The 16,785-nt window shown below is 44.8% G+C and overlaps 1 protein-coding gene across 1 annotated transcript in view; it reads right to left on the minus strand.

Annotated features, from left to right (window-relative positions):
• LOC138535347 (uncharacterized) overlaps positions 1-16,785 on the minus strand; it is a 289,703-nt gene that overhangs the window by 97,005 nt on the left and 175,913 nt on the right. Inside the window, exon 3 of the mRNA XM_069641292.1 lies at positions 1,870-2,083. Coding sequence (XP_069497393.1) covers positions 1,870-2,083 — 214 coding nt within the window. The remainder of the gene's footprint in view (positions 1-1,869; positions 2,084-16,785) is intronic.

The raw sequence follows: 16,785 nt of genomic DNA on the forward strand, positions 1-16,785 counted from the left end.
ATGCTATGCATTATCGAACCCCTTGGAGCATTAATTCTTAAGCAATAGATGGCTAAATTAGTGAATTAAGTGTGTTTGTTGCTATATACACAACTTGTCTGTGGTAAGTGGGAATAATATAACCTGACCCTGTTGAGATTATTTGGCATAATGAAAAATGGCAACCCTATGCTAATGCAGTACAGTTCACTAGCCACACTGTGCCTACCGACGTGAACGGGTGGCACTACTTGGCAACTTGTGTAATTAATTAATTGGGCATGTGTTGCCAACACGCCAGCTGTAATTATTTGAATTGTAGAGATTTGCTGGAGTAGGCAGCAAAGTGGAACTGGTAGAAGTAACTGCACCATGCCGTTCCAGGGGTTGCATTTCCATAGCACATCACTGTCTAATTATGGCTGGCTATAAGGTCCGCAATGGTGCTGTTTTTTTCCAGCGTGCCACATGACAGTCAAGAAGGTAATATTTAATACAATATTGAGTTTAATGGTGATGTGTTAACCGTGACTGCAGCGTATCCGACATGAAAGCAAGTAAGCAGTTATGGAGAAATGTAAGGATGGCGAAGTTGTGTAAGATATTCATGTAAGTGGCCAGACGAATTCTAAGCGTTTTGCTTTAAAAGACACGTAAACATATGTTCTGTTATAATATACATATAGATCTCTAATCAATGTAGGTATTGTAAGGCATTTTATGTCTTTAGTTTGGGGTGTTGGTTAGGATAGAATTAAGGGCCAGAACTGCAACATATTTTATATTATTTTTTTGCCTATCGAACAATCCTATATCGAGAGCAGCGGCTTGTTATACAGTAGCGCAATACTACCGATGGAGGGAGGAAGGGATTTATAATTGTCCATCATGTACTGTAGAAAGATCTATATTTTTAGTGTTTTGCGAAATGGAGGATTGTGGGCACATTTCGACCCTCTGACGCAATTAAGGTCCAGGCGTTTGGGTGAGGGCATGGCAGAAAGGCTGCTTGTGAGTTTTCTCTTTGCAGGTTAGCTTATACCCAACCTGTTGATAGTTTAGCTACGGGAGGGCTGAGAGCCTCAAGTGGTGTGGAGTTTGGCAGCCAAGTATGTCGGTGTTATGTCATGCTAATACATGAGCAAAATATCACAATGGCAGAGGCGTTCCTAAACGAGCAGGTGGAACATCGTCCCACACTGCTGCTTTTTCTCTTGAGAAGCAACCCTGTTTTCCCAGTGTGCCAAAGACTGGTGATACATGCAATCATATCCATAGCAACCAGGGTCGGACTGGGCCATAAAATTGTCTCGGGCACCAATTAAAATGTGGCCCACAGTCGCAAATGGCAATTCATTCCTTTTGTGACACTGTTTGAATAGTAACCATTGGAGTTTTAAAAGAATATTTATTCAATAACAATGGTCAAAAGTACTAGTTGCATGGAGATGTAACTCATCAAACTGCCCCACATTGGCCAAAAAAGGGGCCACTTTGACCCAAAAACTGGCCCACACCAGCATTTTGCATTTTTGGTTCGTCTGTGGGCCTATGGCCCTATAGGCCAGTCTGAACCTGCTAGCAATCAGCTTCTGCAACCTGATCACCGTCACTTGGTGCTTAAATCGTGAGAATGAGAATCCTGCGCCTGAGCTCTATGGGTCTACAATATTTCAGACTCTTTTCCTGCAACATGATTCCTTTGCCCTGTGTTGCTGTTTTCTATTTGGCCATAGGTGGTGCATGAGATTTTGCAGCTCTTAGGTACCTGAGGGTTATATGGGCTATAGAAAATAAATAAGCTACAAACAAATGCAAAGAACATTAGATGAATTGATTTGGCAAACAAGACTTCAGCGGTGACGACATGAAATATGTATCTGTTCTGACCTCATTGTAAACGTCTGATAGTTGTTTGGAACATTCTTTATATTGAAGTTCTGCATGTAGACATATACTGGACAAAGCCAGGCATCCTTTCGGTTTCAGGACACGATCCACTTCCCTTAGGAACTCTTCTATGTTGAAAAAGTGGGCAGCAGTCGTAGCAGTGATCAGGTCCACAGAACCGTCTTCCACTGGGAGCTGCTCTGCTGATGCAATGCTATAAACAGATACAGAGGAGACAAGGATTACATGTAGGACAAGGACCTGGACTCACTTTCCAGGGACCAACATATGTGTTAACCAGCTCTTATTATATTTCTACAGCTGCTGGTTTAAATGTGCCTTTAGTTCTTTGGCTACTAAGTGATGATCACAGTGCATTAAAGAGGGAAGGGCATATAACAGTGTATTCCTGAAATAACAAATACATAGGAATGCTAGACATATATGGCAACATCCTGCTAGCTTAAAAAACAAAAGACATTAGTACATATAGCATTCTGGTAGACCAGAAAGCCTGTTCTTGATATGTTTTTGGTGTTACTTTGCCTATTAAATATTGATGATGAATGGTTGTTAGAACTGTGTGAGAGGGTCTATAATACTGAGCCAGATGCCTGTCCATTCAAGTAAAAGCATCTGCTGCTGGTTTCCATTTCTGGGTTGTCTATAGATAGCTGTAGCTCTCTGTCAGGCCTTTTGTTAATAGATGTTAGCAGTGCCCTGGAGTCAAGAATATGTCCTGTAATGCAGAACAAACTCATAATGTTGAAGGTTCTGCTATACTGGTGGCTAAATTGTTCAAATGAATAAAACTGGCGATAGTAATGCTGTGTTTAAGAACGACTTGTGTTTCCATGCTGCTTAGTCTGGTTGTTTACACTGTGTTCTGCTGCATTGCTTTTTTGTTTTATATTATTGCTGTTAATAGTGCTGCATCGAGCACTGGTGGCTTTGTTATTAGACCGTGCCTTTTATGTGCCTATGACTGATATTTTTAAGTTTGTGAAAGAGGATAATGATGGGGTTCCTGATCCATGCCAACCAGCTGCTCTGCTCTGCATGGAGTGCCTTGATTAGGCCTGTGCCCCCTAACTGTATAAGTATATTCACGAGTGACATCTTGGAATGGTAGGACACACCTAACAAAATTATTGTAACGTGTGTGTCAGGACTTTGATACTGTTTCTATTTGTGTGTCAAACTGTCATATGCCAGAAGTAATAATACACTATAGTCAATTAATCACTGCATTCCATTATAGGGAAACACTATCAATGTATGTTTTAACTATTGGCTGTGCCATGTAATGTAACAATACATTATAGTGAATTACTTTTTACATTATAAGATAGGAGGATCGTTTCACTCTTCGTGGCAGTGTTAGGGAGATTTATCATTTTTATGCTTCATCCTAGTGAGACCCCCAACACTTTTTGATGGACTTCTGGACCTTTTTCTGAAATCCTGCATGAGTGGAACCTTTTCCCACTCATTCATTCTTATGGGCTCTGTCTTTTGGGACTCTATTCTCTGTATTCTACCTGTCCTATAACTCTTAAAGGCATCTGTATTTTATTACCGCAGAACACAACTCCTTGGGGTCCTCCTTTGAGATTCTTTACTGTATACTAGACTAAGCACAGAGCTTAAGAATACTTAGCATCTCTCCCAAAACGTTATGGTCTGCGAGATTGGCACACACTCCCTCATGTGGAGTGGCAAAGGAATACCCAGAAGCCCCCTTCTCTCTGCGTATGTGAGGTTTTGCTCACATAGTCAAACTCGTTATGGCTGATGGCAGTGGATGTGTCCTTCCTTCTATTGTGTGATTTGTCTACCACAGGCTATGGCCACAGCCTTGGTAGTGCACAATAGGGGCAATGAAGTGCTAATTTGGGGCATTCCTTCTTTTTTTTTTGCCATAACCAGCATGGTTGTTCTTTGACAGCCATTATTCTACCCTCTCGGAGGGGGAAGCCTTTGTGTGTGCATTTTGTCTTTGGCCAAAACCCTTGAGTGTCCCCGCCTAGGCTCCAGATTGTCTGGGCAGGCAGGTAGTGGGGGAGGAGTTTTCTATCCCCCTGTCCTTTGCCACGGTGCCTGAATGGGACCAGCTCCCACTGGTGGTCTGGCTGTCCTGATTGGACAGCCAAAAGCCCATTTGTGTAAAATGCTGAAGAAGATTTCAGATGGGTGAGTGCTGAATCTGGATAAAAGGCGAGGCTCCCGGAGTGAAAAGCAAGTTGACCACTGGAAGCTGAAGTAACCGAAGAAGAAGATGACCAGAGACGCCTGCAGACCCTTTGCAACACCGTGAAGTGACCACTGCTGTCCTGACCCCGTTTTCTGTCTGACAGAAGAACCCCAAAGAGGATGACTTCTTCCCTTTGACTGGTGGGAATGACCAGTCCCAAGACAAACTTTGATTTGAGCCATGTCGCAAGGTCCTTTGAGTTTCCAGATCTGTGGAACCACATTACAGGGAGACCTGCTGCCCATTTCAAGTGCATTATCTTGAAAAGGCCAAATTCACCAAAGTCTTTGCTGAGCCCTCAAGGACACTCCAGAGATACGATCTTACTCATTCAGTCCCCCTCAGCAGAATGTGGGACTGCAGGAACCAAAGGGAGATTGACCAGGCAAAAGGTGTCCTTTCTTCGTACTGCAGAAAAAGCGCCAAAATCTCAGAGTGGCCAAAGAAGTTGATCAAAGCTATGCCAGAGCCCCTCCCTTGAGGCTGCTTCTGAGACATCCCGTCCATTGTCCTCCCTTTCATTATCAGACCAAGGAAACCAGAGGTCTGCTCCAGCGCTGCCACATCAAGGAGAATCCAGCCACACTTTTCTTATAACCCAAGGTACTCTGGTGGAAAAAGGTATTGCTTACCTTGTTCCAGAATGTCACTCCAGAGCATTAGAGTGCACATGGAGGTGTCCAGGGCAACCCTATCTTACCTCCGACTCAAGTCGCTGCTTCTGTTCCTATAGCGATTCTTTGACCTCTGCTACTTCTCATGACTTTAAGCCTCTCTGAACCATCTTTTAGATAGGGTTGCATTTTGGACTTTAAGAGACTTGCTTTGCAGGGAAACTGCCTCTAGAACCTGAAGCTCTGGTAGGATAACACAAAACAACTGTTTTCTGTCCCAAATATCACTATCTTGTATGTGTATGCTGACTAAATGCAATTACCGTATTACTTTGTGGGGCGTGTTATTACTGATAGTACAGTAGAACTGTCAAACTCCTGTAACAATTGTGCCTATTCAGCAACTACCAACTAAGAACTTGGCTTTTGAATGTATAGTAAACTATACTTATGTGTGCCGGTTTATTGTGCTAAGTTTTCTCAGTGACTCTTGTGTAAATATAATAAATCTATATTTTAATATACATTCATGTGTAAGTGTTTATTTGATGTGCATTACAAACTAGGTTCAATTTACTTACCTACAGCTCACATCTTTCTCTTAAGCTAAGCCTGACTGCTCTGCCACTCTACCAAGGTGTCTGAGTAGTACAGATGGATACTAAGAGTTGGGGATCTACAAGCCAGTGAGATAGCTTACTAAAGTCTTACCTCCAAGAAAAACTACACTAACAGGCGCTCATTCAGATGCCCTTTTCCTCCCCTCAACACAAATAAGGGGGCATTGCAGGACATTTAAAAGCTCATCCCGAATTCACAAATAGGATGTGGTTTTAAATGCCTTGAAACTGCGTTCTTCCCCCTGCACCTTTTGAAACAGGCACAGGGTAAGGTGCAAATCATGGCAGGGTCATTACTGACCCTGTCATGATTTTTCTTTGAAGTGAGGGGTGCCTGAACAGCCTGTCTCATGGGAAATACACTCCCAGCAACAACAACATGGCTGCTGGGAGCCTGTATGCATGGGTGCTGGACATTGCATCTTTGCACTACAGTCTAGTCCCTCCTGAAATGCTCAGATTACCTTTGTGAAAAGAGTGACATGAGCATTTCTCAAAGCAACGCTAATTAAACAAGCGCATTCCCTACGCTCCTTTCATTTGTGCTGCTTTTCAAGAATCTGGCTCCATATGAGCAAACAGAAATTAATGTTGATGTTGTAGTTATGCAGCAATATAAAACAATGGTGACACATTATACACTATTGATAAAGACAGCGTGCAGTGTAAGACAATTTAAATTTGTAAACCTGCCTAAAACATGTGCAATGATTTGCAGCAATAGTTTGGATTATACAGGTAAGAGGGCCCAATATACAGTAGGACAGTAATCCATCACAATTAAGCAACAGGAGTAGTGAACAGTGGTGACCTGGAGAGTCATCCGTCAGTGTTTTTAGGGGTACTTATGCTTCATGAAGAAGATGCTCCTTGAAGAGGAGGATCTTGAGCTAAGCTCTGAATTTCTTGGAGGTCTCAGACTAATGTTGATGGGAATGAGGTTTCACAGCCTGAGGGCATAGATCAAGAATGCCTGTTTCCAGTTTTATTTTCATTTTATTTTTTCAGTTCAAAATCTGAACAGGTTCTGGTTTTTATTGTGGAGTATTGGCCACCAGCGTTCTTGACCTTGGTGGCTAGACAGAAGGGAACATTGAAGACGAGGGTTTTGTAAATGATGCAGCTGGTCTTAATGGCAATGTGTACTTGTTAGGAAAGATTTTCTTTTTGCAAGTTTCCCGTCATGGTTCTCTATGGAACCCCATTATTTTGCTTTGTTTCTGATGTTGACCTGACTTTTTGAAGGGAAGTAAAGCCATCAGCTTCACTTCCCCTGCCTTTTGCCATTTGCTGTTGGGAAACGCACTAGTCTTTCAGACTGTCAGTACTGAGAAACTATGTGCAGTGCAGTGGGGATACTTTGGTATCTCCCTAAGCTTTCACATTTGGGATTTCATATCACTTTTTATGTGTATAAAGACAAACTGGTGGCAGCAGTTACATTTTTAGAGTTGCTTTCTTTATTTTTCTTGTGCACTATCATGTCTACTGAAACACTTGTGTATGAGCGCGATAGAAATAAAATATCAATATCAATATCAATATAGCTACTGAACATGGCTAATGCCTAAAATGGCAGTGCCACAAGCTGTTCTCTTGTTCTTTGACCATATTGTAGTTTGGCCTTCTTCCTGCAGTCTCAGGTCAGGAAATCCTATATATAGGGGCATGCACCTGCCCGGGAAAGCTGCTTCTTTCATGGGCTAGTGGCCCTTTGTGTGTGTGTGCGCCAGGAAGGGGGATGGGACTATCTAGTAACCTAACTGATTATCTTCATGCACAGAAATTATTGCTCTGCTTCAAAGCCACTACTTCCCAATGTATAACTATCACATATTGTGACTAGGCCGTAAGGAAAGGGGTGTAAGTGCAATGCGTACAAATATGAGCATATCCAGGGAAAGTACAGTAATAAAAAAACAACAGAACTATAAAACAGTGTTGATAACCTTACTAATCATCTTCATACATAGAAAGCATTGCTTTCTTCCAAGTGTGTTTTCCCCTTTGTATATGTTTCATATGCTGAGAGTGGACCCTAAGTGAATTACTGTAAGAACATATTTGAAGTATAAGTCTACAAATATAGTACTTTTTGAATGTTTAGTTCCTGACTGTTACTGGCCTAGATATATCACTAAAAGAAAAAATAGTGAGCCAGATATGTGTGAATGACAATTTGTGATGTCATCTTTGATGTCCTGGGTGTTAGTCTTAGCAGTGCACCGTGGTGGCACGAGTTATGGTTGCTTAGCTTACCATAACTGGCGAATTTCAGGGGGTTTTCGGTTTTACTTGGAATCATAACATCCCTTTAACAAAGCTTTTTCACTGAATTTCATAGGTTTTTAGTAGCACAACTTAACCATAACGTCCCTATAACAAAGTTTTTTCATTGAATTTCATAGGTTTTTAGTAGCGCAATTTAACCATAACCTTCCTTTAATAAAGTTTTTTTCAGCGAATTCCATGGGTTATTAGTAGCACATCTTAACCATAATATCCCTGACTTTATATACATGTAACATAGAACATACTGAACCCCCAGCTAGTGATGTTGATGTCCGCGGACTTTGCGAATGTCCGCGGACACAAGTGGACAACAGCAACACTACCCAAAAACACAGGGGGTATCTTTAATTGTTATATCATGCCATATGAACACTGCACAAGTTCAAAAACCACCACCTAAACTCCTGAATGACCGCAATTAACCAAAATGGTGGTGTCCATTACGGACACTATACCTGTCTGTAATGTCTGCAGGCAAGTTGAAACTGTTCTAAGAACACACAAGGTGTCCGGGATGTCCGCAACTAACCAAAATGGAGGTGTCCTAAGGACACTATACCTGTCCGTCCTGTCCGCAGGCAAGTTGAAACTGTTCTAAGAACACACGCGGTGTCCGGAATGTCTGCAATTAATCTAAATGGAGGTGTCCTAAGAACACTACACCTGTACCTATTGTCCGCAGGCAAGTTGAAACTGTTCTAAGAATACACTCGATGTCTGGGATGTCAGCAATTAACCAAAATGGAGGTGTCCTAAGGACAATATATATATGCCCTTATTGTTTGCATGCAAGGTGAAACTGTTCTAAGAATACACTTGGTGTCCGGGATGTCCAATTAACCAAAATGGAGGTGTTCTAAGAACACTATACCTGTCCGTACTACCCAAAGAACATCTACGCACATGCGCACCACACACGTAAGTTCTCTGAACATCGCGTCTGTCCGTTACTGTTCGCGTCACTTGTGTCACACTTTTAATTAATTTCAGGACCCGAACACTGTCTGTAAAACACCCGCGCGCATGCGTACAACCGTTTCTACACATTTGATGTCTTGCGGACACCCGTTCCCTTCGTGGACATGTTCGCGATGCCATCATGTGACCGCACCCACGCTGAGCGTGTGTCCTGAATTGCGGCCACTGTCCGGGCCCCTGAACATTTTAAAAGTAACTTTTCAGGCAATCCACAGTATTGTGTACCATAATTACACCATAGCACATGTCCTAGACAATAACCCTCACTTTCTACATACTTTTTAGAACTTTTTGAGCCCTTTTGGGGTGTGCGTTCTGTCCGCGGACAGGGCGGGTGTCCGCGAACTGCACATCAGCGCCCCTATAAAAGGCCACACCCCAGAACACATTCTCATTGTGCTTCTGGCTATCTAACAGAACACTGTCTACTTTGGATTGCAGTCTGCGAGATTTTGCTCCCTTTGCTGAAACCTGATGGCATCCATGGCTGTTGTTCTTCCACCTGGTCATACATCTGCCTCAGCACCACCCCCACCCCCTCCAGCACCACCACCTTCCAAAGGGCCTGAAGAGGGGAACAGGCATGAGGATGTAGAGGAGGATGAAGAGGATGATGAGGATGAGGTAGTGGAAGTCCCTACTACCAGCATTCGCCGTGAGTCTTGGGTGTGGCGGTTATTTGACCAATGAGACAATGCCACACCAACCAACTTAGGGTCCCAAGCATCAAGCGAGCTAAAGCAGGTGGAATAAGCTTCCCCTACATCGCACCTAAACTATGGAACGCATTACCTAGCGCGCTCAGAGCAGAAACCTCTCTCACTGCCTTCCGAAAAAACTGAAAACCACCTTGTTCAACTAACTCCTCCAACTTTTGTCTTCTGACCCTCTCCTCTCTTCTCTCCTCCTCTCCTATAGCTACTACTTTTCTCTTGCAACTAAGTTATGACTTTTCTGTATGTATAACAAGTCATGTTCATATCTGTAACGAGCGCCACGATGCCCATGGGCTGCCTGTGCGCTTAACAAATGCGAATAAATAAATAAATAAATATTTACAATTCATGGTAACGTATCCAAGGCGCGTGCAAACAAAGTTACGTGCAACCACTGCAAAATGGTGCTGAGTCTTTGGTATGACTACTATGAAGGGACACCTAAGGTCGTTCCACGGTGGGGCCGGTCGCAAGGTTGTACCTTGAGAAGAGCGTAGTAGGTTGACTTCCTCTACTTCATCCTCTGTTTCTGACCCTCTCACCACAAGAGACATTCCTGTGGGAGAGCGCATCTCTCCAGCTGCCTCACAGGCCATTCACAATGCTGATGACCCTTACCTTTCGAGGGTCACAGTTTTTCATATGTACTGTGACGCAGTACTCTGCAGGGGGGAGAGACTTCGAAGTGCTTTTGAGACTCTGGTCTCAGAGCACGAGAAGACTTTCTCACTACCCAAATAAGGCTAACCCTACATCTTCCTCTCTCCACCCACCCTTTCTTATCCCTGTGGTTGGTGTCCCCCCTTACCCTTCTTTCCCCTCCTCTTCTAGTGTGTCGTGTGCAAAAAACCCAAAAAATTATAAAACAACAAACCCCCCCCCCAAAAAAGGCTCTTTTCAAAGCTGCCTTTCACAGTCTAAAAATAGAAGTGACAAATAAATGGAGCAGGGCCCTCTGCATTTTTTTTCGAAGTCCGCGGACAGTTCGCGAACATCTAAAATGTTGGGGTGCTAGCCTATCAAAATCATTGCACTTTTCTCTGGGAGGAAGTCGTGGCTCTGAAAAGAGCCTTTTGGTGGTGTTTTTTTGTGTTTGAAAAACTTGAAATAGTGAACACCTACTGCTAAATGGATGGCTGTAATTCCACAAAAGGACGCAATGCATTTTGTACATTTCTCAGAAAAATCTGATTACCAACATAAGTAAGATGGACTCCATCTCTGCGAAAAATGTATGTGCTACGAAACATAATATTTTTCATTGTGAAAAGAGGACATGCCAACATCTCCTAGAAAGGCACAAACAGCCTTATTAGCATTATGCCTTGCTTTCTCCATTTGTGGACGCAGTCACATTTGTCTTTGCGCAATACGAGAAAATATTACATGAGAATGTGGAAACATTTCCATAACCTTCCCAAGTCCTTCTTTCATCGCAAATTGTAAAGAAATTCCTGACACATGTCCTACACTGTTCCCTCAACAATGAATTATAATTATGTCTGGATGTAGCTCTGTCTCCAAACTAGCACAGAGAGGTACCAAGTCTAGCCACTTCATTCCACGCACTCTATGCCAGTGCACATGAGGGAATCCAAGATCTGCAGCTACTCCACAGCGTTGTGCATGCACCTCCAACCAATGTATCCATGAGTCTCCCAAAATCCACACAATTTGTTTTCTGAAACATACAGACATAGCTAACTGTTCTTCTCTCAGGAAAAAGACCTTCTGACAAACTCTCTCCTTACACAACACACCCACCAAACTTTACTGATCAATCAATTGCTCTGCTTATTCTCATTTGCATGCCTTTCCAACTAGTTGTAGCTGCCCAACGCACAATCACACACCATCACATACATTTCTACCATCATGCTCAGACACTCATGCACACAGCACACATGCATTGCAGAACAGCCCAACCCATACCTTCTTTATTTTTTTCAACAGACCCCAAAGAATGCCTCCAAAAGACAAGTCCGTAGAAAACAACGTAGAAGTAGAGCAAATGAAAAAAGAAGTATCCAAAATCAGCATCCATCTCTAGCAGAATTTGTAGAAAAAGTTCAAACAAAACAGCTAATAAAGTCATTTAGCAAAACAAAACATGCTTCAAGTACAGAATATTTGCCTCCTCTATCAAAATGTAAAACAAAACAGAAAACGATTATCAAGAATTCAGCTACCACTACTGCTAAAACTGATCCTATAAATCTTGATATAGTGGCAAATAAGCATACCAAAAAAAGTATTTTAGCAAAAATGTTCCGCCACAGAGTCCTTCAGAATCTCATAAAAACAGGAGAGAAATCATAAACAACCCTTAAAACCTACCGTAGAAAATTAATCTTAGACGCTTTGATAGACAGTGCAATCCTTCTCAAAAGAAAGTTATTTATTTTAGTGTTAAACAGAATGAAACCACTAACAAAACTAATTACTAAATTACAAAAAAGACTTCTCAATAAACGAAATATCAACAAAAATAATTTCTTAAATATCTGTGGAAGTGAATGGAGTCACACCACAAGCACAGAACCATATTTTAATGAAGAAGCATACAAACAAAAGCAGACAAATACAATTGCTATACATAGCAGTGGACGAGGTTATGAAAAACTTAATAATACCATAATGGAACAAGAAATACTGCTTACAAAGATATCCCCAGAAAACTCAGAATTACCTCTCCATTCGACTGGACCAAAACATCCAGTATACAAAAGGCCATGCACGTCAATGTGTAATATTCCCAAAAATTCTTTCAAATCAAAATAAAACTGCTGCAAAATATGGATACCTGTCCAGTGCGTAAACACACAGGACTACAAGGACATTCATTAGCCTGCATTTCAGGACCTATTTGCAAAAGCAGCTTCCATCATATCAAAATGATATCAACACATCATCCAACTATAAGAAATCTAGTCTATAAACTATACTATGCTAAAAGTCCTGCTTTTGCACTAGCTAATTTAAATAACAATCTTCTGCATGGTACAGCCAAAGAACTACTTGAAGAAATTGACTATATCTAGAAAAAATATTTTGGAAGTGAAAGCCACTTACAAAATGAAATAGGTTTACAACAGACTAGCAACAATTGTACACATGGCAACCTAATACTACACACATACAAAAATGAAATACAAAAATTTAAAAGTACATCCGCTGAAATACCAAACCATGTGTGTGTGTGTTGCCGCAGAACTTTTATAAAACTAACACAAAAACTATAGACACAACATTCAAAATAGAGGACAATGAAGATTCTAAATGGTTTGAATTAGCTCTCTACCTTATAGCAGGAAACAAATACGAAATAACTGACCCCTTAATACTTTGCAGTTACTACACTACAAAACTTGACAACAACCAAACTCCTTCACGCGCTATCACAAATAACTTGGAATTATATTATTCCCACGACCAACATCCCTACAACAACTCAATTTATATGAGAGCATCATAATTCAAACAGTGCACCCATTTCAAGCAATAATACGCCTTCAACCAAAAACAGTATAATTACCTCCCTCTGAATTGGTGAAAGACATTTGTGGCAAAGTAGTTTATTTACCATTAGATCTGACAGAAAATGTGCACACTCTAGGAGTGCAACGCCCAATAGAACAATCTTTAATTATCTTAGTAAATGGTGTACCAACATAAGACAAAAAAATGTGGCAACAACTCATCGACTTACAGAAAGTTAGACAAGCCTTACAATATCTAACAGACAATAATGAGTACTGCAAAGAAATAAACATTGAAGAAAACTTAAGGGGAATAGTCACCAGAAACTGGTCAATTTGAACTTCTGGATTCAGCTGCAGTATCCAATATTTTATACCATTATACAGTTCATCCATTGCACTCTAAAGACAGCATAGATGATGCACTAGAAACATACCAAATGCGACAAACCAAAGGATCTCCAATGAGCATATGGGAAAAAAGTATAGAAGCACATGCTTTTTCTCTACTATTTCCTACTGGCAAAGGAGTAAGGTACGATAATAGCCAACTCAGATAACAGCATCAGAATACCGCTCATTACCAATGTATTCTGAAGATCCCAGATTTAGACAAAATATCGAATACATGTTCCACCTACTCTTTGAACTCTATGTTATGGAGTTGCACACATATTGAAATCGGGAACCCACTTTCAAAATATGTCAGCTATGCAATTAATACAAAAAGTGCAAGTAAAAGATGAGGCTTTACAATCAAGTATTACAAATCTATTTGCAAACATGCGTGGTATAAAAGAATACTGGTTCCGACGTCATGGAGATGTACGTTGTATGATCAGAAACCTTGGGCCAACAACTTGGTTTGTTACATTAACAGCCCGTTTCATGGAATTAATGTGCGCTGAAAATTCCCGCGCAAGCGTGCAAACCGTGCGTATCGCAGTGCAAGTGCGAAAATCACAGCAAAACCTGCGCACATCGATTCACGGAAGTCTGTGCGCGAGTAAAATCTGGGATGTGCGCTGAAAATCTGCGTCGCGCACGCCAGCGCACAGGTCATCTAACGGAGTGGGCTATGGCCACAGCGAAAGCACACATAGCGCGGCACACATAACAAAAGTAGGCGTAACGCGGGGCGTGACACGCGGAATGGGGAACAACGCGTGAAAATGTGGGCATCATGGAGGAAGTACAGGAGGCAAGTGCGCAGACCGCCCACATGCTCGCCTACAACACGTATTCATGGAATTGAATAGGGCAAACCAGTGCACAGGCCTAAACAAGTCCGCCACACGAAGGCAGACAGTATTGTCCCTGCGCATGAAAAAAATGTGCGCCAAAATGTGCGCTAACAAAAAGCACGTATATACAGCTCTGATGAATGTCCCATACTGTGGCCCTCTAGGACAAATGACGTGCAAAGGGGTACGCGACAAACACGGACACCCGATGTGTCAAAAATAGCGGGGTACATGTAAATCTGGGGTTCGCGGAAAGTTTCACACGTAATAGGCCCTGTGCGAGTGGGGTGCGTGTATTCCTGGGGTTCGCGTGAAGTTTCACACGCGATTGGCCTGGGTAGGTGTAAATCTGGGGTTCGCTGGAAGTCTCACACACGATTTCAGCAGGGTACGTGTATTTCCGGGGTGTCGTGGAGTCCTACACGTCAATTGGCAGTTTGGCTCCTCCCAGGTGTTCACTCTACACCCTCCACGGCCCCTGCAGACAGCCCACACCACCGGGGACTACCCTGCACCCCTGGTCATGTCCCGCAGGCAGCCCACCCAACATGGGCATGCCCCCCAGCAAAGCCACATGTCTCCTTGCACTACTGATCACCAATGCATGACCCCATCCCCCAGCACTGAGGGGCACCTGCCAGCAGGCCCCCACTCATGTCCCCCAGCACCCCCACCCTCCAGCACTGAGGGGCACCTGCCAGCAGGCCCCCACTCATGTCCCACTCATGTCCCCTTGCACCCCCACCCTCCAGCAGTGCAGGGCACCTGCCAGCAGGCCCCACTCATGTTCCCCACCACTCCCACCCCCCAGCAGTCAGGGGCACCTGCCAGCGGGCCCCTACTCATGCCCCACTCATGTCCCCTTGCACCCCCACCCCCCAGCAGTGCAGGGCACCTGCCAGCAGGCCCCCACTCATGTCCCCCAGCACCCTCACCCCCCAGCAGTGCAGGGCACCTGCCAGCAGGCCCCCACTCATGTCCCCCACCACCTCCACCCCCCCAGCAGTCAGGGGCACATGCCAGCAGGCCCCCACTCATGTCCCACTCATGTCCCCTTGCACCCCCACCCCCCAGCAGTGCAGGGCACCTGCCATCAGGCCCCCACTCATGTCCCACTCATGTCCACTTGCACCCCCAGCAGTGCAGGGCACCTGCCAGCAGGCCCCCATTCATGTCCCACTCATGTCCCCTTGCACCCCCACCCCCAGCACTGAGGGGCACCTGCCAGCAGGCCCCCACACATGTCCCCCAGCACCCCCTCCCCCCAGCAGTCCAGGGCACCTGTCAGCAGGCCCCCACTCATGCCCCTCTCATGTCCCCTTGCACCCCCACCCCCGAGCAGTGCAGGGCACCTGCCAGCAGTCCCAACTCATGTCCCCCAGCACCCCCACCCCCCAGCAGTGCAGGGCACCTGCCAGCAGGCCCCCACTCATGTCCCCCAGCACCCCCACCCCCCAGCAGTGCAGGGCACCTGCCAGCAGGCCCCCACTCATGTCCCCCAGCACCCCAATACCCCAGCAGTGCAGGGCACCTGCCAGCAGGCCCCCATTCATGTCCCCAGGGACCCTCACCCCCCAGCAGTGCAGGGCACCTGCCAGCAGGCCCCCACTCATGTCCCCCAGCACCCCACCCCCCAGCAGGGCAGGGCACCTGCCAGCAGGCCCCCACTAATGTCACACTCATGTCCCCTTGCACCCCCACCCCCCAGCAGTGCAGGGCACCTGCCAGCAGGCCCCCACTCATGTCCCCCAGCACCCTCACCCCCCAGCAGTGCAGGGCACCTGCCAGCAGGCCCCCACTCATGTCCCACTCATGTCCCCTTGCACCCCCACCCTCCAGCAGTGAAATGGCGATCTCATGACACAAACCAAAAGTCAACTATGTACATCAACACATGTCTGCCACACCGAAGGCAGGCGGTAGCGTCCCTGCGCATTAAAAAAATGTGCACTAACAAAAAGCACTTATATACAGCTCTGATGAATGTCCCATACTGTGGCCCTCTAGAACAAATGACGTGCAAAGGGGTACGCGACAAACACAGACACCCGCTGTGTCAAAAATAGCATGTATTTCGGGGGTGCGCGGGAAGTTTCACATGCGATTGGGCCTCGGTGAGCGGGGTATGTGTATTTCAGGGGCTCACGGGAAGTTTTACACGCGATGGGTGGGCGGGGAAGAACAGGAGGCAAATGCGCGGAACGCCCACACGTACGCGCCAAAAAAGACGCACTAATCTGGAAACACATACGCCAGTAGGAAGCAGGCGTACGTGGACTTGCGCAGCATAAAAGTGTGCGCAAACAACACCCAAGCTCAGACACTAGGATGAACATACTCTTCCTAGCAGCAGTGGTCATGGGATACCGCAGGAGGAGGAGGAGGATAGTCAGGCCCAGAATTTTCACTCCCAGAACCAGCCTTTTTGGGATGCCTGATGACCAGGTGTATGGGAGGTACAGGTTTCCACCTCAAATAATACTCGACCTGGTCAGTGAGTGGGAGGATGACCTCACATTACCCACCCTCTGCTCCCAAGCACTCAGCCCACTGGAGAAGGTCCTCAATGTACTGCACTTTTTGGCCACCGGATCTTTTCAGCGGACAGGTGCCATAGTGGGGGGAGGGGTGTCACAGACCACACAGTCACGCTGCCTACACCAGGTCTTGGCCATCATGACTGCACGCCCATCAGTCCGCAGGCACATATACCTGCCCA

The sequence above is a fragment of the Ambystoma mexicanum genome, chromosome 1p (assembly GCF_040938575.1).
Source record: "Ambystoma mexicanum isolate Mex_15411 chromosome 1p, UKY_AmexF1_1, whole genome shotgun sequence".
Lineage (NCBI taxonomy): Eukaryota > Metazoa > Chordata > Amphibia > Caudata > Ambystomatidae > Ambystoma > Ambystoma mexicanum.